The sequence below is a fragment of the Epinephelus moara genome, chromosome 19 (genome assembly GCF_006386435.1).
Source record: "Epinephelus moara isolate mb chromosome 19, YSFRI_EMoa_1.0, whole genome shotgun sequence".
Taxonomy (NCBI): Eukaryota; Metazoa; Chordata; class Actinopteri; order Perciformes; family Serranidae; genus Epinephelus; species Epinephelus moara.
In genome coordinates this window covers 35,133,437-35,156,911 of record NC_065524.1, presented here as the reverse complement: position 1 = coordinate 35,156,911, position 23,475 = coordinate 35,133,437, and the positions used below count along the sequence as shown (strand labels likewise).

The window sequence follows — 23,475 nt, the reverse complement described above, 5'->3', positions numbered from 1 at the left end:
CTAACCGCCATATGGATTTTTACTAAACTTGGTAGATATGTAGAACAGGACGCCTCAAGGTGACTGGAGAAATTTAAATTTAACTCTTTGGTTCCCCCTGTGGCCGAATGTTTTTTTAAACACTTTAACTATCTGCCTTTCAACGTGCTACCTCAACTACTAATGTACAGTTTTAGCCCACTAACTATCCCACTATTGGCAATGGTACTACTGTACTTTCAATAAAGCAATCGTACTATCAAATTCACAAACACTCTGTCTGAATACATTGCTCTTCTTAATGGGTTCAGTGGACTATTTAATCTGCAATTCCCTATGACCTGTATCCCAAACACACACCATGTGAAACTGTACGTGGGCAACTGTGCACTCAACGGGTATGGACTAGTATGTGTGATTTTTACAAACTTGACATGAGCCGCGACCTACCAGCTGGGAACCACTGATGTAAATGAAGCCACCTGAGAAGTTTAAAGGGGAAACTGCTCTAACAACTCAAAGAAATCTGAGATTCCAAGTAGACACTGCCTTTTTTGCAGGGGGTTAGTATTATATTTCTAAACTTATCGTGTGATATTTTAATGTAAATTACAGCTGTCAGATAAACGTAGTGGAGTACAAAGTAGACTAGAATACAGCATAAGTATAAAGTAGCATGAAATGGAATTACTCAAGTAAAGTACATCAAAGTTGTTCTTTGTAGACGTACTTGAGTAAATGCACTTAGTTACTTTCCATCTCTGCTTGTTGCTACTCAAATTTTAAACTTTGATGCCAATAATAAGCACAACAGAATACATTTCAAACTTAAAATGTGGCAACAAGAGCTAAAGAATACCATCAGACCCAGTGACACAGACAAGATGAATCCACACACACACACATGTACAGAATACATATATACAGTGTACATTTATAGTCAACATATGTTTTCCTAACAGATGTGACACTGATACTAGATATCAATTTTAATTTTTGCACAAACCCTACAGTCTGTCTTGGATTGTTTTTGAAGAAGACTTGCATTTTACATTTTTTGATTGACGGTATACTTCTCTCGTGCAATGAGCCCTTCACAAGATGGAATAAACACAGTGCACCTGAAGTATCCGTGACTACTTCTAAGACCCTGCAGCCCTTCTACTCTTTTATCTTCATTAGAAATCTATCAATAATGTATTTTGCAGGAAAATAAACATATAAAACATTAGCACTGATCTTTATAAACAGATCTCTACACATGTACGCAGAATATGTACAGTAGGCAACTGTAAAAGATTTACGTGTTGGAAGGGTTCTGGTTTTTGTTTGCAGTACATTTGTAGTAGTATTGACCATAGACTGTATAAATAATGGACGTAGCTAAAGTGACATTGGTTTCTGGACTGCCGTTATAAAGCCTTTAGTTTGGCATATCGTTGCAATCTTGGTTTGTTGGAGCCAGAAGTGACCCTATGTGAGCGAGTGGCTGGTGATGTGGTGAAGTGAGAGGTGGATCTGATTGAGACTGAGGACGATGTCTGCAAACAGCGTTATAAAAAAAAATTCACCTCCTGTACAGTTGACATGAATGTTGAAATTAGCTCTAGAGACCAAAACAGTTTTTGTACCAGGCTGTAAACATGTTTATTTCTGCTGTGAAGTTGGGCACTTTAACATGGAGGTCTATGGAGATTCAGTCAGTTCTGGAGTCAGCCTCAAGTGGTCATTAGAGGAACTGCAGTTTTTGGCACTTTCGCATTAGTCTCGCCACCAGTCAATCAGAGATCTCCACCTTCTGATAGTCTGGGGACACTCCTTTCTAAAGTGTGTTAAACACACCGGAGAAAAGACACTCCTTTCTAAAGTGTGTTAAACACACCGGAGAAAACTGCCGGCAACAAAGCAACGCCTTTTGCATTTTTGAAAAGGACACGCCCTCCCGGAAATGCGCGCTCCCCCTTTACTCGTCCGCAAGGAAACAAACACACAGAGAGCTTGAAAACGGATGCCGAGAGATTTAACTCTGTTTTATCAAACGTGTGCTCAGTCCACAAGATTGTGGAAATGAAGGACTTACAGCGACTTTGTTTAAAACTTTTAACGCAGTCGGACTATGTTTACGAGCACAAGAGTTCAGCGAGCCACCGAAGGACCGCCCTGCAGATTTACTATTGGTTCTGCAACGTAGGGAGTTTTTTTAAACTCTGAAATTGTATCCGCCCATCTAAACACAAAATCAGGGAGAAAGACATCAGTCTTTAGTTAAGCAAAGCGTCTAAAGACTGACTTGTGAGTCTACTTTCGCACTGGCGTCATTTCTCAGCCTCAGACGTTGCTGCTTGGTATTGACCAATCATGACTGAGTGGCAGGTAAACAGTTTGTGTGGATAGGTGGAACACATTGACCAAAATGCAATCTCAGATCCTATGTGCATGTCTGACGATGAGTTAGCCTGATGCTAGTCTCTATATACAGACTCTACATTCAGTGAATGTAGAGTCTGTAGGCAAACCCTGGAGATCTTGCCTCCGGAAGAAGAGCGGAAGAGCCCTGGTTTCCGGTTGTTGGCTGTTTTGTAGTCCGCGTGATATTGACCAATCACGTTTGAGCCGGCTGCAGTTGTTGCCAGGTTAAACGGTCCGTGCGGTGAACTAATGAGGCGTAACATAATTGGCGTCACTGCAAACTCTGAATCCATCGCAATGGTTCAGCATATTTACTTATATATAAACGGAAGTCGGAAACGGAAATTTGCCTCCTCCGCCCAAATCAAACTGGAATTCCAAAAAATCGGGGGTCTGCCCCCAGAGGCTGTATCGCCGTCTGCCGGAAGTCAAGACGCCGAATACAGCCGATGGGTTCCGAGAATGGCCTGATGCTAGCTTTATTTATCTGCATTGATTTGCAATGATCTGTTAATAGAGATTAGTTGGATTGTCTTGGCCCAGATATCAGTGGATCTCCTGCAATATTGCCCAATGCCACAGATGTGACAGGGGATGGGCTCCAAGATCATATTAGGATCAGACTGAAGCTACTATGTCTTATTGTTAATGCATTTGAAACTAATGAAACACCTGTCTCTGTTTGGTCACATGTTTCTATAGACACTAACATGAGCTGTTTGAGACTGCTTTGTAACTGCGACCAAATATTTTCTTATTTTGAGTTTGCTGTCCGTTTTTAGCATCCTACTCTAACTACAGGACTCAGCAGGTCTCCTCTTTGTGTTTCTAGTGTGAACAAACAGAGTTCAGGCTGAACAAAACTCCTCTGATCAGACTTCGTGACTTTCAGCAGCGGAGCTCGCAGGACGCCTGGAGATGCTGGAAATCCACCAACCTGTCAGAGCAATCTGCTGAAAGCTCATAATGACCGTGCCATTTAGGCACACTGGTGAACATGCGTTTACTCTATCTCTCACACACACTCACACACACTCACAGTAGCTGGCTGGGTGTTTGGGGCTTTGGTGGCTGAGCTGGTAAAGACAGCCGCTCTGAACAGGAATACACTGGATCTCTCTTGAGCTTAATATTGTGAACGCTCCACAGGCTGAGCTTAACATTCCTCACATACGTCGGCGTGGTTCACTGCCCTGGCTCATAACGTATTAGAATACAATCGTTTTAAATGGTGTGGAATGAAACCGCCGACTGAATACCTGGATTTACTACATGAAATACTTGTGTGTTAAAGTATTTGGCTTAACAGGAAGCTGCTGGCTGATTCGGTTTCTTAGTGTTGATTGATGAAGTGCTCTGTTTGTCATGCTGCTCATAAACTCCACCTGCTGCAGGGCTGCTAGTGCTTGACCTCTGACCTCTCTGAGGACGCCTCTGGGTAGAACGGTGTTGAGACTATGTGCATGTGCGTCACTGTGGAAAGACATTTTTGTACATATGGAAAATAAAAATAAATGTATGTGCAAATTAATAAAGAAATCAGACTTTGGTTACGTCTTGATAAACTGTATAGTGTGCCTGTGTTTACATTTACCAACAGTATAGATCTATTTATATATCTATTATCGATCATATTTTTACACATAATACTTACACAAAGACCAGTGGCTATAGACCGGCCATCAGAGGGCTTTTGTTGTTAAAAAAATCTATCTGGATTTGCTTTGAACCAACATCTGAATCATTAAGAGCAGCGTTTAGTGCACCTGTCATCTTTCAACACCTAAAAATGCCTTAATCTGGCACGACTGTATTTTTAAAGCCATTTTAAACTCACAGAAACAACTTGTAAATGCAACATTTACACTTAATCACCTTTTAAGTTAATGTGGAAAACTTGTTAGCCACAGTTGGTCATTAACAAGTCTAGTATTTGCTCTCTTTCAGCTCTGATTTTGGTCTCTAACGACTCCTGAGGGAAATATCTTTCTCTTTAGCTGCTAAATGCTGCACTATGTTCACCATCTAGTCTCTGTGTCTGTCTGATGTTTGCTGCTGAGCAGGTGTACAGTGAGGTTTCTAGAGCTTTACGGCAGGAAACAACTGCCCTGTACGAAAATGAGGCCATGAGAGCAGTATAGATGGGGGTCAGACAGCTAAACAATGAGCTGAAAGTCACTACAGCTCTGTTAAGAGAGAAGCTGATTATTCTCTGTAGGTTCATCACCATGAGTGAGCCCTATTACATCATCATCTGATACTGTGTTATTATAAAATTATTCAGAAATCTGTGTTTTCTTCATGCTGTCTGTCCTGGAACATCTGTGTTCATCCTCTGACTAAGATGCTCCATTTTGGCGCCTGTCTTTTTGAGGACCGCCTCCGGAAAAAGCCGTCTGCTCTAATTGGTCCCCTCTATCTGAGCTCTCAGTGTCTCTGCCGAGCCCCAAGGAACAGTGCGAGGCTTTGAAGCTAATTTGACATGGTGGCCAAACCGTGGAGTCACAAACATCCGGGTCCGTCATGTGATGCCGTGGGGCCCAGAAACATTTTTCCCATAGACTAACACTGTGAAAGAAACATCTGTGAATCAATGAGTGTGACAACCCACTGTGAAAAGAAATGTTTCACCAGAATTTGATCAATTTTGTCGCATAATATTTCAAAAGAGGAGCCACTCAACAACATTACCTTATCCCTATTTAAGTTAACACAGGGCTAAACAGGAAGTGAGCCGCTCGGCCAGCAGGAGTCTCTCGTGCGCCTGCTCTAAGTCCCCACGATGCAGAATATCCAGTAAATTTTCAACCATGTCAAGTCAAACTTTTTTTTTTTTGCATCATGCACCACTGAGCAAATTTCACAGTATTGAACAGGGCCACGTTCAACACTGAAAATCTTCATGACGATCTTCATGATTACATGTTTGTCAAATGGTAAAACGGTAAATTGACTTGCATTTGGCACCTTTCTTGTCTTCCGACCACTCAAAGCACTTTTTACACTACGAGTCACATTCACCCATTCACACACTGGTGGCCAAGGCAACCACACATGGTGCCCCCGCTNTTTTGCATCATGCACCACTGAGCAAATTTCACAGTATTGAACAAGGCCACGTTCAACACTGAAAATCTTCATGACGATCTTCATGATTACATGTTTGTCAAATGGTAAAACGGTAAATTGACTTGCACTTGGCACCTTTCTAGTCTTCCGACCACTCAAAGCACTTTTTACACTACGAGTCACATTCACCCATTCACACACTGGTGGCCAAGGCAACCACACATGGTGCCCCCGCTACTCGGTTTTTAACACACTCACACACCGATGGAGCAAATTGGAGCTCAATATCTTGCTCAAGGATACTTTGACATGCGGGCTGGCGGAGATGGCTAAGCGAACAGCTGATCTTTTGACAGGTGGAAGACCCGCTCTACCTCTGAGCTACAGCCGCCCCAAATCCGCCCTAATGTTAGCATGTAGCTACATATCGCGGTATCGTACTTGCTGCCGGGGGATGACTAACAGAGTATAATGTGGCTACATGTAGCACAGTAAGCTACATGATGTTAATACTTGCAGTGCAGTGCCTGCAGCAGATGAGCATGTGACGAAATCCATCACGAGCTGATGTCATCACGCAGCTAAAGTATTCAGAACAGTCTAAGGCTTGAGATGTTGCTCACAAGGATTACTTTTGGATAAGTTTCCCTCGTTATCTGAAACATGTGCTACGTTTAGCATGAACATACGACACTGTAACATCATGTATATCACAGAAAGTAAAGCATAACAGGTCCTCTTTACTACGGCTGACACTGCTTACTGCACGTTAAGAAGTGAAAGTTTACAGAATATTATTGTATTAGACATGCAGTAACATTAGCACATCACATTTAACAACATGATCAGGATTATTGTATGTTAATAATGCAGCCTGGTGTGGAGTATAATGAGAGGAACAGTGTCGTTGCAGCGATGCTCTGTCAACAGTAATGATTAATCTCCAAAGTCATCCAGATGGAACAACATGGAGCTCACTGAAAGTAACATGAGAAAAGATTATGACTCACTGCCAACGTGAATGCTTAAAAACACTTTGTGTGGTGTGTGGACGTCCTTGAATGTTCATTTGGGAGTTGGCCGTGACTCATAGGATTCAAGATAAATCAATGACAAAATGGGTCAACGTCTTTCTGAGCAAGATGTGACAACTGATCTGATCTGCGTGATCTGTGTGTGTGTGCTGTCATTTTCAAAGCAACAGGTGTCTTACTTCTTGCCCGCTTGCTCTTGTCTCAGCTGTTCCTGAACGCCATCGACTGCTTGGTGGAAGTCAAACACTGCAAAGGAGGAAGAGAGGGGACACACACTCTCACACACCTCGGAGAAAGCAGGGCTCACACACACACGTCCACAAACACACACACATTTTTGCATGCGAACAATCAAACATGAGAGGACTTACCAATATGTGCTCTGTCTGAGATGATCAACCTTTTCTCCCATTCCTTTAGACCTACACACACACACACACACACACACGGATACGCTGTAAGTCTCCACACGTTACATACACAGTTTTCTTCTGTTGCTGTTTGTGTTTAAAACAACTCACCTTTTCCTTTGCGTTCGTTCTTCTCTGCCTCCTCAAACAGGCCAGGCAGGTGGATGACTACACCGTTGCCTGAGATGAAAAAAGAAACCGGCGTCGGTTACAGTTTACACTGTCTGATAAACAGAAACACACACAGTTTGATGGATGTGTGTAAAGAACGCTCTTGAGCCTGAAGCATACATCAACTCAAATTGATTTACATGTCTACAGTCACGGGTCATACACATAAATCCTCTCATGAACAATTTCACCAGAGGGGGATTTTACCTTAAAAACTTCTCAGACCCGTTTTTCTTCACACTTGCGTAAAAGCTTCAATATTACAGCACAGATTTACTCTTTATAAAGAAAAGTCACTCATTCACAGAGCATCAAAATATACTTTGAAGTAAAGGTATCACCATTTATCAGTTGATTCATATTTTGTATTAACAATGAGTATCTTGGGTGATATGATACGCATCTAGGGTCGCAATGGTACACCGGTTCAAGGTATACCGTGATATTAAAATTCACGGTTATCGTGTACATTTGCTTGTCTACAATATTGAAACAAAAAAATGCAGCTGCACAGAAATTAGTAATAGTAATTTTCAAAAGGGAGACTTTTTACACTTCCATTAAAAATGGTTTCAAGTTTCAAATATAGTAATTAAACGTCTGCGTCACTCTGACTGATAATAATTCTGTAATATTGTGGTACCGTGAAACCGCGTTAGTTTCTGAGACACTTATCGTACCGTGAAAATCTAATACAGCTGATAGCAGGAATGAGCAGCTAGTAGCAAAAGGGAAACGCAAACCTGACAGACACTGTAAAGATGAGGGAGACAAGGAATTGCGCGCCCTCCTTGCCCTCTCAAACGGAGAGGCCATTAACCGTCAGATGACGGGGACGGTGAAGAACAGGCCGACTTATGAGAGAATCGCCGAAGGACTGACCAGCCGCGATTTCCCTCAGAGTACGTCACTGTTTACGTCACACGCTGAGCTATACGTTTTGTTACTTGCTCACGCCCCCCATTGCCCCGAAAAAGGCACATTCTGTATAAACAAAAGCGCACTCCCTGATTTTGTTTTTATACTGCCAATGCTGAAAGAAGACTGATTGGGCTTTCCTGCAAATTTGCACAATTCCTAGTTAAAAAGGGCTAATGTGTCAGCCCTGTGATAGTCTAGGTGTACCCTGCCTCTCACCCAGTGTCAGCTGGGATAAGCTCCAGCCCCCCTCGTGACCCCTAACAGGATAAGCGGTTACGGAAAATGAAAATTGATAGTGTTTTTGAGAATTGATGCAGTATCACAACACATAATACTGTGATACCCAAGTGCATCAGTATTTTCTTACACCCCTAATAGTAACTAAAGCTATCAAATAAATGAGTAAAAAGTGTAATATTTGCTTCTAAATTGTGGTGGAGGAGAAGTATACAGTAGCATGATATGGAAACACTGAAGTACAAGAACCTCAGAAAATAAACCTGAGTACAGTCCTTTGGTAAATGTACTTAGCCAGTCTGACGTGCAAAATAACATGAGTGCTGCTGTCGCACCGTTAATGACCAGTCTAAAGCCTGATTATAAGTTACATGAGTGAATGTCTGACACTGAGACAGCTGCCCCAGATGTGTGCTGACAGCCTAACTGTGATGTTGAAGGATGTATTTTTCTGTCAGACACAAAACGACGCCTGCTCACAAGAGTATTCAAACAGCCGGCTCTAATTATCTTTTTAATTGAGTTGCATTAAGTGGAAGAGGTGAGGTAATTACTCTGACCAAATTAAATGTAAGAAATGTGGGAAAAGGCTTAAAAACCAATAAACACTGTTTCAGTGACACTGGGAATAAATGTGGGAGATAAAAATAACATTTTCGGCACAAGAACAGGACAGACCTGAGCACATATTTGCTCCCAATGCTGGAGGCCAGGAATGTACTTTTACACAGAGGGAGTATATTAGTAGCATATTTCAGTGGTGTATCAACCAACACTGCTGTCTGTAAATCCATGCCACTAGAACGACTATAAATATCCACATACACAAACAGCATTATCAAGGAAGAGATGCTGAATTTTTATATTTCCAATTTGGTCTCCACTCGGTGTGAAAAATCCTTTCACAGCTTTCAGAGGACAGCAGTGAAAAGAAAATGTCAACTGTGAATGACAGACCGGCCTGCTGTCCATTTAAAAATAATCACAACACATCTGCGGAGGAACACAGAAAACATCACCTCAGCTCAGTCGTTGCTTTTTACAGTGTAAAGCTCCGTGTGCAGAGCATGAATTGGTGGAGAGCAGGTGTCCTCACAGAGCTGAAGTGTACAGTTATAGTACAGTCGGCACTTTGGGGTAAAAGCTTCCAATAACTGAACGCATTGTTATGAAGATGCTGTGACTACTGCCGAGGTTAATGGTTGCATTATGGTTCATTATGGTTAAAGTGACTGGTGGGGCGGATAAGCAAACTTTTCAGGTTTTTTAGTGTGTGTGTGTCCTTTTGTATCACTCTGGGTCACCTCTCTAAATTCAGAGGTTTTTGCGGGTCTGTAACACACTGTAACTAACTGCACTCCCTGAAGAAATATGATCATATTTTTGGACAAATGAAAGAGTGATTCCAGGATGTCAAACTGACTCAGCAGCAACAACAGGTTAAAAAGACAAAGATAGTTAGAAGCTAAAGCCGAACTATAGGCTACAGATCACAGTGTAAAAGTGAACCACCACATCACTGCTGATCGCCACACAAGACAATGAATATAAAGGGAAACTTTGCTGATATTGAACCAGCTGTGTGGCATCGCAGTGTGTGCAGATGAACGGTGTTTGGCTTCGCCCCCGTGCTGCTGCCAGCACATGGACCTCTGCCGCCGCACAGGCATGGATCTCCTGGGGAAGTCAAACATCGTTCATCTGTGTACAATGCGATGCCACACAGCTGGTTGAATATCAGCAAAGTTTCCCTGCTTCCCTTCACTGGTTCCTGTACAGCAGGGTCGGTCTTTGTTTCACTGTTATAATCATGACAAAGCAAAAGCAGCATGTGTATACATTCAGCAGGCTATATCTTCAGTAGCTAGCTAGCTAACCCTACACTTTTCAGGGTTTGATTTTGGTTTTGGAACAGGGAAGAAACCTATATCTTTTTCGAACCTCTCAGGTAACGAGTATCATTAATACACGACGTGCCCCAGGCACAACATTTAGCTCCAAATCCACAAAACCAGCCTGAAAATGAAGGAAATCTGAAACAATGGAGCACAGCTGTGCTGCTGTCAGACCCTGGTCTGAGCCGGCCCGATGCTACGTTATGATTGGCCAATTTGCGTCATGGGGCGAGACTTAGCAAAGGGAGACGCTATCAGAGTTGATCAGATCAGATCAATGGATGAGAGGAGCACCACCTGTGCCCAAAGTACACTCTGTGCTCTGAGAGTGTGGTGCAATAACCAAAGAATAAATATATTCCTGCTAAACAGTCCAGCTCCAAAAATAGATAATCAATATGTGGCAGCAGATGATAGGCCGCCGCAAATAAATGAATATGTCAGAAACCCTGGGTCAAACTGTCAAACTAGGCAGTGCTAATGAAATATGAATAAAGATTCTGTTACTGCGTTGCCTGTCTCTCTGCCTCAAGTCTTTTTCAGAAACATGACACTGTACGGTTTAGGTGTAAAGTAAGAGAGCTGTGGTTGAAGCTCAACTATTTCAACATGGCGGCCAAGTCACACACTCTCGTTTACAGCTACGTAGGACACTAAAATATGTCTCTGAAAACATTTGAGAAGAGAAAAAGCAATGCAGTGAAAGAATCTTGATTCATAATTCATCAAAATGTCAAACTAGGAAGCGCTGACAACAGTTCAAGTAGTGATTGACAGCTGCGTCAGACACTCAGAAGCAATTGGAGGTGGTGGAGGAGCATCATTTATCTGTCTCATATACGACTGTGTAAATATGGTGAAAGTTTCAGTAGTTATTTTTACAAGTGACCAACTGTAGCTTTCAGTGAGCAAAAAAAAAAAAAATCTATTTAATTTATTTAAGTTTCTTAAAAAACATTTGTCCTTTTTCCCTCGACTGGGCACGTGCAGCATTCTCTGAAGCACCATCAATCCAAGTGCACGTCACACTGTAAACATGCTGAAAGGCTTCTGAGCGTTTGAGCCAGCAGAAGCATTAATATGTCACATATCAAGGAAGTATTGAGGGATCATACAGCTGCAGATGTGTGCATGCGTGTGTGTGTGTGTGTGTGGGGTGGAGTTTGAAGCCAGAGAGAAAGAGTAAGACACCATTAGCTAATGAAGTTACTGCAGATGAGTGGATGTGATGCAATCTGCAGTCTGGCTCTGAGTCAAGCTGATCGCACTCGCTGCAGCCGTCCTCAAAATGGAGGCTGTTCCTGCCAGCGATGACGAGCGGCAGCGGCGGCAGGCTAAAAGGAGTCTTGATCAATTCATCAAGAAAATACAGAGGAAAGACGGCCTTGGTGCTAGAGCGACTGTGCATTATTGTGTGTGAGGAAGCAGTGTGTGAATTAAAGTGTTTTTCTGCGTCTGTGTGCATTACACACCGATGAAGGCGGTGGCCTTGGGGTTGATGATGCCGCTGGGGAGGAGGTGAAAGTCATACTCCACCGAGTCGACCACCACTGTGTGTCCTGCGTTGTTTCCGCCCTGCAGAGAGGAGACACAGAGCGATGAGACAAACAGACACACACAGAGGCCTAATGGAAGCAAGTCTGTTTGGCTGAGCTGGAAGGCAGGCTGGATAGTTTGGCAAGTAGCAACAAGCCTCGCACATCAGCCACCGGCTACTGTCTGTTAGTGTGTTAGCTGCTCTGTGCTGTTGCTTAGAGACTCCCGCTCACTACGCACTCACATCCCAAGTGAAGGTCTCAGTCCAGTGTAAACGTACTGACAGATGTGTGAGCAAAGGACAGTTAAAATGGATTGTTGGAGCTATGGATTAAACATTATGTAAATAATGCTCTGGTACCTACACCCAACACCACCTTGTGTCCAGACCTGCTGCTCCCAACTCGTACATCTAAAAACAAACTGCAGTTCAAACTTCACACCTCAAAGCCACAAGCGGCCATCACACTCCAACAGAGGACATGTAGCTGGAGGAATGATGTGTTGTTGTGCAACCCTACTAACAAGCTACGCTGGCACGTATGAGTCCAATAATAAAACCAGAGCCAAAGACAAAGCTCATGAAAGAACATTTCTGTAATCTATCATAAACAACTATTGCAAATTAGATTCGGCAATCTCTCCTAACTGGATAAACGTAAATTGCTCATTTCATTCTGATGAAATCACCTCTTCATGAGGAGCTGATGTCATCCTTCACATAAACTACTACGTCTTTAAAACTGCCACATAATGCACCTGTCATGCTCCGTTTGTGTTTCATTGATACAAATGTTACCCAACAGTTCATCCATGAAGCAAAGATACTTTTTTCCTCTTACTGTATGTACAGTGCTCTTTGTCAATCTTGATTGTTTTGAGTTGCCAAGTGTTGGAGATATCGGCCGTATAGATGTCTGCCCTCTCTCAGATATCATGGAACAGGATGACTCTCAGCATGTGATGCTCAAAGCGCCAAAAAAAATCATTTTGAACACTCGTCAGCGGTGTCTGTTTCCAGAAATCATGACTCAGTTAGGAACTATTTTCTTTCTATGAGGCTACACGTGCCATCCATATCACTACGCAGAATGTGTGCCTAGCACTACTGAAATAGCTAACATTACAGCTCAGCCGAGGAGGACGCCATTACGTTTACAACCCCGTGCTGTCACAAACATGAGCCTGTTGTCCGTGAGTAGATGCACACTACCCTCTGCACTGTGATACAGTTGGTGGGTGTAGTTCAGTAGAAAGAAAATAGTTCCTTCATGAAACTGTTCACAACAATGTCTGTGGATTATCTTGAGTAATCAGGTCATGATTTCTGGAAAGAGCCATCGCTGTTGAGTTTTGTTTTTTTTAAATGTTGGCACTCTGAGCACCACAAGCTGAGTGACGTCTCGTTCCATTATATTGGAGAGATGGCAGACATCTCTACGGCTGATATCTCCAACACTCTGCAACTCACACCAAAATGATTTAGACTGATAAACAGCACTACAGATAAGAGCGGGAAAAAAAGTCCAAAAAAGTTAAGAAAAGGTAGTTTCTTGCAACCCTAGAATTAAGATAAAAAATATTCACAAACGAAAAAACACTTCTGGTTGCTGGTATGTAGTGTTTAACTTTTGATTTAACACTAAAAATTAAAACCCTCAGCACGCACATCAATAAAATCTATTTTATCATTATTTTGAGTCACATCGTTGAAAGAATTTAGTCGTCTGTGTTCAAGCAGGATAATAGGTCTCCATTCATTGCATGTCGGGCTTTCTATTTCCTTGTCGGAGATGTTCTCTTTTTTAATTACATGATAGCTATTCTCCCTTAACTTACCAGTAAAGAATACCTTGGTCCATTTCAAATAACCCGTGGCAATAATAATATCCCTGTCCTCTGATTTACTGTGAAACTTTTTTAATCAGACCAGAAGACTTCTTTACTCGGCCTAATGGGGTTAGTGTTGCGTTCAAGGTCCCCCCAAAAAACGGGAGGAAAAAAAAAAGGCTGATTATTCGATTTCTTTTTTTTTTTCACAATCGAATCGAACGAAGCTTCGAAGATTCTAATTTTTTGGGTCAGCCCTACTCCAAACAGAGTAACTCCTCACGTCTGTACGGTCACTCCAGCGGTAACTTCCTGCAACAACTCAAATCTCGTGAGACGTGAGATTTCAGAGCCAGACTTTCACTCTCGGAGTGAGTGTTTTGACTTGCCACAACAAACATATCCAAATTTTTACCCTATTTTGACCAACTGGATCTGGATGAGCCATTTGAATTTGGTGACCGCCCGTATTTATTTGAACACGGAGTCCACAGATGTACATGGACGCAGAGCTCATTGAAACTGAAGAGCGGACGAGGAGAGATGGACGCAGAGCTCATTGAAACTGAAGAGCGGACGAGGAGAGAGAGGGAGCAGCAACAGGCAGAGGAACATGTCCGAATCCAGCTAAAGGTCAACACAGACGTTCATTTCTCCTTACCGTTATGTTGCTGGATAATTATACTAACAATCCGAGCCTATCAGTGTGAAAAAAATGCACTTTTAGTGGACGTATTTTGACGTTGTTTGACGCTGTCTGAGTGCCCTATTATTTAATATAGCGCACGCTCACGGGCTGCAGGCAGGTCAGCCCTAGCTTCGTACTGGAGGAATGTCACATATTGAACATCCTATCACTCATTTAGACAAAAGTAGATCCGAAAATAGGGCCCAGGTTGAAAAAAAATTAGTTCCTCTTTAAGTCCTGCAGTCGGACACCGGCATACAAAAAGATACCAAGATTAGCAGTGTCGGTACAGCAGTGTCAAACACGTCATCAGAGCAGAGCTGCACTGTGACGAATAATAAAGAGGGAGCAGTTTAACAATAAATTAGATGCTAATAAATATCTTTCTAAATAAATAAAAGTCAATACAATGAAGTTCATTCATGTACCATTTTTTTCCTCAATAAGATCTTATACATATCCAGGGTCCATCATCTCCATGGTCATAGTCACAAAGAGCTGAAGCTGCATGTTCCATTGATAATATATCCATTAAGTCTTTTAATCAATTATCTATATTAAAACAACACTGGACACTGAGGTATGTTCACATCCAGGATAGAAGACTTAGTATCACCTTGTGCCAAACATCTCACTGGGGGTCAATGCCACAACAGATGCATGATTGATCCTGCCTCACTGCAGCCATGCCAACATAAATGTGAAAGGGAGTGATCAATTGTTTGTAATCTGAATCTAACTTTTGTATCGAGCACATTTGGATCCCATTGTTTTGTTTCTTAGGACAGACTCGTGGATTTTGTTCGTGCCTGAGACAAAATTCTAGAAAACTGGAAACAGATGATCTCTAATCATTCCCATGTGCCACTTATGAACAAACAAATCTGTTTGTATGAGAGGTTCTTGCATGACGACTTGCGTCATTTTGCTGGTAAACAAGCAGCTCAAACTGTGACAAGTGGCAAGTTACATTATGCACTTCGATACAAGGAGTGTCTGGATCACCCAACAATACCCCAGGGACATGACTCGACAATATGACTTTTTATTCAGATAAAAGAAGACGTTGAATTTAAATGTTTTGTTTGCACTTAAATAAATAAAGATTTGATATTCTAAAGTTCTGTGATCATTCCCAAACAGGCAGGGACCGCATTAAACGGTGACACACTGTGCTTGCTGGGTGTTAATCTGGACACTGCATACAGGCCTGCACATGATTTAGCACAGCTGACAACAGAGATAAAAATGCAAAAGTGGAGCCCAGGAGGAGAACAGTGAGTCTTAGTACGAGAACGCCACAATCTGACCTGCTTTACCGCTTTATGTTTCGCAGTCAGAGAGGTCATTACGCCGCAGCTCATGGGCTTACAGATGGAAAAGAAATACAGGATGATATTAGCGGCGAGAAGAACGCAAGCAAAGCAGAAAAGATACAAAGGTGAGACAGGAGGGGGAGAAATGAATCAAGGAAGGCATTTTAAGTATCTTTATTTTTTGCCGTGCCGATAATAAAGGCAGCCGCAGATCCATTCATGTCGCTGCAGCAGCTCGTGTCGCTGCTCACCACCTGAGGTGCCAGTTCAACTTTTGGTCCGTCCTGTGACCAGGGTGTGTTCCTAACTCTGTAGCCCGTGGATGTAAATCAAGCCCAGCATGTGCTTTGACCACATGGGGTTATTCCTGGCCACAGCAGTACCCTGAAGGTGGAGAGGGGGAACAGATGGGAGGGAGGGGGGGCAGATGCCTCTCCTTTTTAGATCCTTTTTACGATCCATCCCATCCCCCACAGAACCTAACTCTGGTTCTCCTACAGTCCCGTGATCGGCCTCTTATTCCCATCACGAGAAACTTTTAACACTCACCTGATATTGTACTGTGGTTTCTGCACTGCTATGGTGACGCTGCTTATCTGACTCTGTGTGTGTGTGTGTGTGTGTGTGTGAGAGAGATTACAATATGAGGTCCAGAGGATTTGATCCAACAGAGTGGAATTAGAGAAGATGAGTTGTGGTGGGAAACAAACAGTTTCAACCTGATAATACCTGACTGATGTTACAGACCTCAGTCTAGCTACATGGCCGTCCTGATTGTCCATACATACATAGTCTTTCTTTACCCAGATCCAGGGTCTATTAAGGACATAAATGCGGTACAGATTGTAAAGCCCCTTGTGATGTTGTGCTACACAAAACAAAAAATGGACTTGACTTGACTTGACATTTAAAACTGAAGTATTTGGTAGGAAATCCGAATGACAGGCTGATAAAACTTCCTCTTATACCTCTCTCAAAATAAAGCAACTGTCTGAGTTAACTGTAGGTGTTAATTAGTGACCTTGCTCCTGAACCAGGACTAAAAAAGGGCCTCACATCCCTCTGCTTTGGGCGTACCTTGGCTCTCGCTCAATGTCAGCGGTCATAGGCTCCAGCCCCCCCGCCACCCCCAACAGGATAAGCGGTTACTGAAAAATGAATGGCGCACACTTCTAGTGGGTCATAAGTGATGATTGAGAGGACTTACTTCTGTACAAGTTCTGCACTACTGCGATCATCAACCAAAAATTCTGCACACTAGTTTTATTATAAACTTCAGAAGCAGACAGAATAAACAAAACATTTAATGTTGTACCAGTCTGTGAGCACACTCTGCAAAACTGACTTTATGTTTTGCATAATGGCTTCATTCATTCATTAACTGTCTGTTACTGCTTATCCTGTTAGGGGTCCCGGGGTATCTCTATCCCAGTTGACAGTGGGTGAGAGGCAGGGTTCATCCTGGACAGGTCACCAGACTATCACAGGGCTGACACATAGGCCCCTTTTACACTGCCAGATTTTCAGCAAATGTTGGGCCATTTTGCCGGCAAGCTGCGAGCGTTTAGACACACAGAGCCGGATTGGCGAGTTGATCCGAGGTGCCCAATTTTCCCAATTTGCTCAACCTTTTTGGTTTAAACAGAACGAGGCGCCCTTCCGCCACAGGAGGGGCTTTTGATGACTTGTGGGAGGAGCTGTTGACGACGCCGTAGGTGCGAGCCACTGGTGGTGGATAAACAGGAAACAGCTGATAGCAGGAATTAGCAAGCAGCTAGTAGCAAGAGGGAAACACAAACCTGACAGACACTGTAAAGATGAGCAACTGGGGAGACAAGGAATTGTGCGCCCTCCTTGTCCTCGCAAACGAAGAGGCCATTAACCGTCAGATGACGGGGACGGTGAAGAACGGGCCGACTTACGAGAGAATCGCCGAAGGACTGACCAGCCGCGGCTTCCCTCCCACGTCACTGTTTACGTCACACGCTGAGCTACACGTTTTGTTACTTGCTCACGCCCCCCATTGCCCCGAAAAAGGCGCATTCTGTATAAACAAAAGCGCACTCCCCGCTATAATGGTAACTAACTAAATTAATTTCATGATTGTTCAATCTGCCAATTAATTCCTCTGTTTTCATACATAGATTTATATAAAGTCTGATTCACATTAAGCAGCAATGTGTAAAATAACTACAGACCTTTCTTGTGTCAGAGAAAACATCAGATATTGGTTGTGTTCATTGTCTTCCATCAAACACACGTGCATTGTGTATAAAACACTGTCTCTGAGCAGCAGGGTGCCATGGAGAGAACAGAAACCACCTCCTGGACAGGGTCAAGGTCTCAAGTCCGAGCCCTGAGTGTCGTTAACCTGCACTTCAAGTATTAACACAGACCTAAGGGTGCTTGTGTCAAACATCTCCTGTAGGTATGTCGGTATTCTGCTCAGTGGGTTTGACTTCATGTCATATAATGTGATCCTTCAACCTTTTAAGTGTCGAACGCTCTTGTGCACATATTTACCAAAGTGTGCATTGAAAGAGCAAACAAGATAGAAGTGCGTTTGCCAACCAAGCCTTGGTTTCAGTAAACATCTCTGTAGCAACGTGTCCAGTGCATTGTATCTGCGAGGTAAAGCTGGACTCATATATCATCCTGACACAGTCCGTGGGAAATAAAGACAAATACACTAAGAGAAGCCATAGTGTAACCATGACCAAGCTGCTCAGAGACAGAAAATAACTCGATGGACTTGTTTCAGAGCCCTCCGGTCTGTTTCAGGCATGCATATTTATCTCAAAGCACAGTCAGGCCATAATAATAATTAGTCATACGAGCAGTTACACATACTGCTTTTAAAGTCTCCTCCTGAATGTCTCCTTTCAGATATTTTACAGACTATGTAATGCATTTCATTCAGTAACAAGCAAACCTTACATAAAAAACTAATTTTACAGACTCTGACTGGTAAAATATTCAATATTATTTAAGTGCACCAACTTTGCTTCAGTGTCAAGTCGAGACTATTTTCCCAACAATCAATTTACTGTTTTGACCCAAAAGAAGAGAAGAAGGATGGTGCAAAATGCCCACTGTACTTTCAGAGAGCCCAAGGCCTCATATGCAAATGCTCATGTACTCTAAAGACAAATATAACATTGAATACTGTGGCACGTATGTGGCAAAGCAAAGCAGCAAATCTTGACATTTGAGAAGCTGGAGCCGGAGAATGTTTTGATGCTTCTCTAATGATGCAAACAATTAATCGATTATCAAAATGTTTCAGTTGCAGGGTCATTTTCTGTCAGTTGGCTAATCGCTGCAGCTTTAAATTGATCTAATATTGATTAAGCATGCTTTCACACCTGCCCTGTTTGGTTAGGTTCAATTAAACTTAAGTTCATTTGCCCCCTCAGTGCGGTTCGTTCGTCTGTTGTGGTGAGAAGGTGTTCCGACTTGGATGTGAACCAACTGCAGTCACATGACACATTGTTTGGGTTAAACATGAGCATGTTACAGTCCTGGAGGATTATTAATGTGCACCTCCTCCTGTACTGCCTTAATATGCACATTCAGCACATCCAATGCATCAAAACATTGTTTTCTAGTTGGAGCCGCGCCTCGTTTTCAAACTGTATGGTTTGACTAAAATGAACAATGACAGCAATATAGTCCACGATGAGCAGCGCTAAAATCAACCTGCGTAGTTGTCCCTCCATTGTGACATTAGAAAGTGTCACATTTATCTTGCAAGTGTACTCTTCTTCAACGTTTGCTTTACTTCCTGGATTTTTCCCACATGGAAATTCTGACCAATCAAGAGCAGCTTTCTCACACAAGGCATTTGATCTGGTCCGCTTGTAAATGCTGCCGTTAGAACACGAACCAACTCTAGGCAATTATACAACTTAGTGACAAAATTAGTCCCTGATTCAGACCAAAGCAAGACAACTCTGGGTCTGAAAGATCCTTGTACTTAACTATGCAGACAGTGAACTGCTCATGCAGTAATAAATGAAACAAACTTAATCATTTTGTGACAGTTTATTACTTTTTCAATGCAATGGACAGCTCATTATACATGATAAATATTTAGAGTGGTCACTCATTAATACTTCTCATCTGTGGGTAGAGAAAAATAACTAGAACAAACGTGACTTGCAGCACAGCCACACCTTCTATTAACCTTGTAACGTGGTATACATATATGATATTCCACAATAATGACTTGCTGACTCTCTCGCCATCGGTCTCCCGGGATGTGTTTTGCTGGTCGACGCCCCCTTAGCGACACACTCTCCTTTACTCTCCTGTAACCCCAACTGTGACTTCTAGGATCTTCAATGTCTGGACTGTAAGGAACACCGAGCGAGACTGCTGGCAAAGCTTTTTTATAAAAAGATCAACGCTATCTGCCCCTGCAACCCCCAACAATCACACACACACACCGTGATGTATGGAGGGGACGCTGTGCAGGACGGCTGCCAGAGAGCGGTTTATTTTTATATGCCTCGACAGGACTGCAGGAACAAGGAAGCTGCAAGGCTCCGGAGAATCCTTGTTATGTCAACTTGTTATCAACAGGGACAACTTATAGTCCACAGAGTTAGTGCGAGCACTAAAAGATTAGCAACATTGTCTGTGTTATTAAGGAGGCTGAGCAACATGGTGTTAAGTAGGTAGATACGATATTGGCTTATTGTAGATGTCGGTGTGTCAGCATATATGTAAGCCAATAAGAGTCAAGACACCACAGTGTAGATATACCAAAGATAATTTAGAAACTGTCTCCGTAAGATAGCGTATCCACCAAAGGGCACTGACAAAATGAAAAATGGCGGTTTATATCTGGGTCACAACTCGCTGAAAAACTAATTTAAGAGATGTTTTTTTGTGTGTTTAAGTGGAAAAAAAGAATGTCGTCTGATAAACTCTTAGTGGATTCTCAAATTCTCAAATACTGATATAGAGCAGTGTCCTGGTGAGCGAGTGGCGAGGATGCATACAGCGTCATCAAATATTCCCAATCGATTCTTGCAAGCACCTTTTGTTTTAGGTAGAGCTGCCATGATAAATGCAATATTGAAATACTGGGTTATTGACAAGCCAACCACAGGGAGTGGCAAGCAACTGCCACAACTGCTGTGTTCATGTTTTTAGGGTTTTTATCATGGGAGTGCCACGTGTTTACAGGATGCTATGAATGCCAGCAGCATGACGAACTGAACGTCTAAGAGATGTGGCCAAGAGTTGCGACCTCTCACCCCCGCCACCTTTTACCAAGCTGTCACAGCAGAGGAGCAGACCAATCAGCACAAGCATTAAAGTATTAAGAATTAATAAATAAAAAATTTAAATATCTTAAACAAAAGGATAGATTAAGTAATTTGCAAAAACAAAACAAAAAAGTCAGTAATTCCTTCGCTGCGACAGCCCAGTTGCACGAAACAAACCCTCTCTCATTGGATTTTTCTTGCCTGTCAACTGCCCAATAAAAAGGCAAAAATTCCAAAAACTTTAATATTGGTGTTGCCCAATAATTGAGCTTATAGTTGCCTGCAGGTAAGGGAAAAGGGTAAAAGTGTGTGATCCTTAATCAAGGAAAATAATCAGATTTTTCAAGTCAATCTGAGCTTTCACGCAGCTCCAATGCAACAATAAATAGTGTAAGGTAAAGCATGTTTCAACTCTTACCAATGGATGGAAACCATTGGCTTCCCACTGACCTAAAGAGTACTGTGAATGCACCACTGTTAAGTACAGACAACCTCCACTGTGGTAAAAAGGTTACACATGCACAAACGCTGCAGTGGCAATGTCCAGTCATTCTGACTTTATCGCCTCAGCCTGCAGAGTCTTTCCCTGCATTCATGTGGTGTCGGAATAATCGGAAAAATGAGCTCCACACTGGGAAAATTCACATGAACCCCTCAAGTAAGCACAACTCAGACAGTCAAGAAAAATGTACACGACTTGCCAAATTGACGCCGTATTATCTACAAACATGGCAGACAAAGAAAATGTTAATAAACTTTTTATTAATTCACTAATTGCATTTTAGTTTTTGCTCACGTGTCATTTCTCAATTGGTAATAGGATGCAACCTGCTAGTTACAAAAGTATCTATTAGCATTAACCCTGATAACAAGTCAGGTACAGCGATATTTTAGTGGCCTCAGGGGATGAACTGGTGAAGCAACAAGCCTGGGTAAAAAAACACATCACTTCGATAGCTGCAAGAAACGTCACTGAGCAATAAAATACAACACTGCTTTTTCATAGTGCCCATGTTTTTTCCACATTATGACTTAAAAGCTCATCAACACACAACAGTTGAAAGAACGACTTCCCAAATCAGGGAATAGGGCCATCCGAGGAGCACTTGAACGCAGCATCTCACCTCAGTTTACACACAGACTGTAAAGCAGGCAAAGTGTTAACAGACAAGACAGAGAGCTGCGAAGGTTTGAAGTCTATTCAACAAAAATAGGAAGTGCAAACTAAACACATCTGAGTTCTTCACACGTGTTTTGCCGTGTGCCAAATGTGCCAAAACATGAAGTGATTGTCAAGGAGCTCGGTCCTTTCTTGACTGTTTTCACTCAACTATTCCAGTTCAGGGAGATCGGCGACATGAATCTTCCCAGCACACGGTGGGCAAACAGCAGATAAAGGCCATGTCAACACGTCCGTGACAACATCTCAACGCAGACTCTCCAAACCACCAGTTTTGCATGTGAAAACTAGAGTGCGTGCAAACGCGCCAGGGGTCATATGGATGTCACTAAATATACAGCCTGATAAGATAAAGCAACTACAATCATATGTTGTGCCGAGACACTGAAGGTGAATTACAGCCGGCTATCAGCTGCAATCACATCTCTTTACATACACATCCGTTTAAGAGGAAGCCCCGCTGTCACAGCTACACACACCGAAACACACCCCTGACATCCTGATGTTAGATTGGAGAGAAAGCATCTCTCAGGTCTGTGCATCCTGACACAGCTAAGCATGTTGTCAGCACATGTATGACGTCTTATTTTTAGCAACATGTCCCTTCCAAGCCTCTGCGAAATGATAAGGTGGTGCATGTGTGGACCATAAGCAGGACGATGTCCATTTGTCAATAAAATGTTGGAAAATAGTGAAAAATGTTGTGTGTAATTTCCCAGAGACAAAGATGACGTCTTTGAACGTTATGTTTTATCGGAAGCTGTTGAGTTTATTATCAGGTATGACAAAGACCAGCATCAGATTCTCACATCTAAAGGTGAACTACACAGGATGGTTGAAAAAGAAGTGAAAAAGAAGCCACAAAAAACTTTCATAGTATTTCATTAAAAAGCATGAAACCAGAAAATGTTTGGCAAATTTCCAATTAAGTGTCTGTCGATCGACTGATTGATTAATTGACTCCAGTGTGTGGTGTGTGTATGTTCAAGAGCAGCCTGCAAGATCAGGACAACACTAGAACATACAGACAGGTCAATAATCAGTAATATGATAATGCATCCCTGTAATATTTATACCGAACTCCAGTGTAAAATAATATTATCTAATACTATGGATATTACGGACAAGTACATGCATTCATTGCTCATTTTACACAGCTATAAATGTCAGATTAATTCACATTTTTTCTAAAATCAAATCTCACATTTAAGAAGCATGAAACCAGAAAATGCTTGACTCTTGATAAAAAAACAACAATAACAATAATAATAATTAATTAAATGGTCAAAGTCATTGACCACTATTTGTCTGTCAATTGATTAATTAATTAATTAATTCATTCATTTATTGTTGCATCTCTAATTTACAGTGGTGTGAAAAAGTGTTTGCCCCCTTCCTGATTTCTTACGTTTTTGCATGTTTTCCACACTTAAATGTTTCAGATCATCAAACAAATTTAAACATTAGTCAAAGATAACACAAGTAAACACAAAATGCAGTTTTTAAATGAAGGGTTTTATTAAT

The 23,475-nt window shown here is 42.1% G+C and overlaps 1 protein-coding gene across 1 annotated transcript in view; it reads right to left on the bottom strand.

Annotated features, from left to right (window-relative positions):
- The window catches only part of adss2 (adenylosuccinate synthase 2), a 40,686-nt gene that overhangs the window by 14,617 nt on the left and 2,594 nt on the right, over positions 1 to 23,475 (bottom strand). Inside the window, exons 2-5 of the mRNA XM_050071092.1 lie at positions 11,598 to 11,700; positions 7,013 to 7,081; positions 6,863 to 6,913; positions 6,671 to 6,737 (exon numbers count right to left, since the gene is read on the bottom strand). Of these exons, the coding sequence (XP_049927049.1) occupies positions 6,671 to 6,737; positions 6,863 to 6,913; positions 7,013 to 7,081; positions 11,598 to 11,700 (290 nt within the window). The remainder of the gene's footprint in view (positions 1 to 6,670; positions 6,738 to 6,862; positions 6,914 to 7,012; positions 7,082 to 11,597; positions 11,701 to 23,475) is intronic.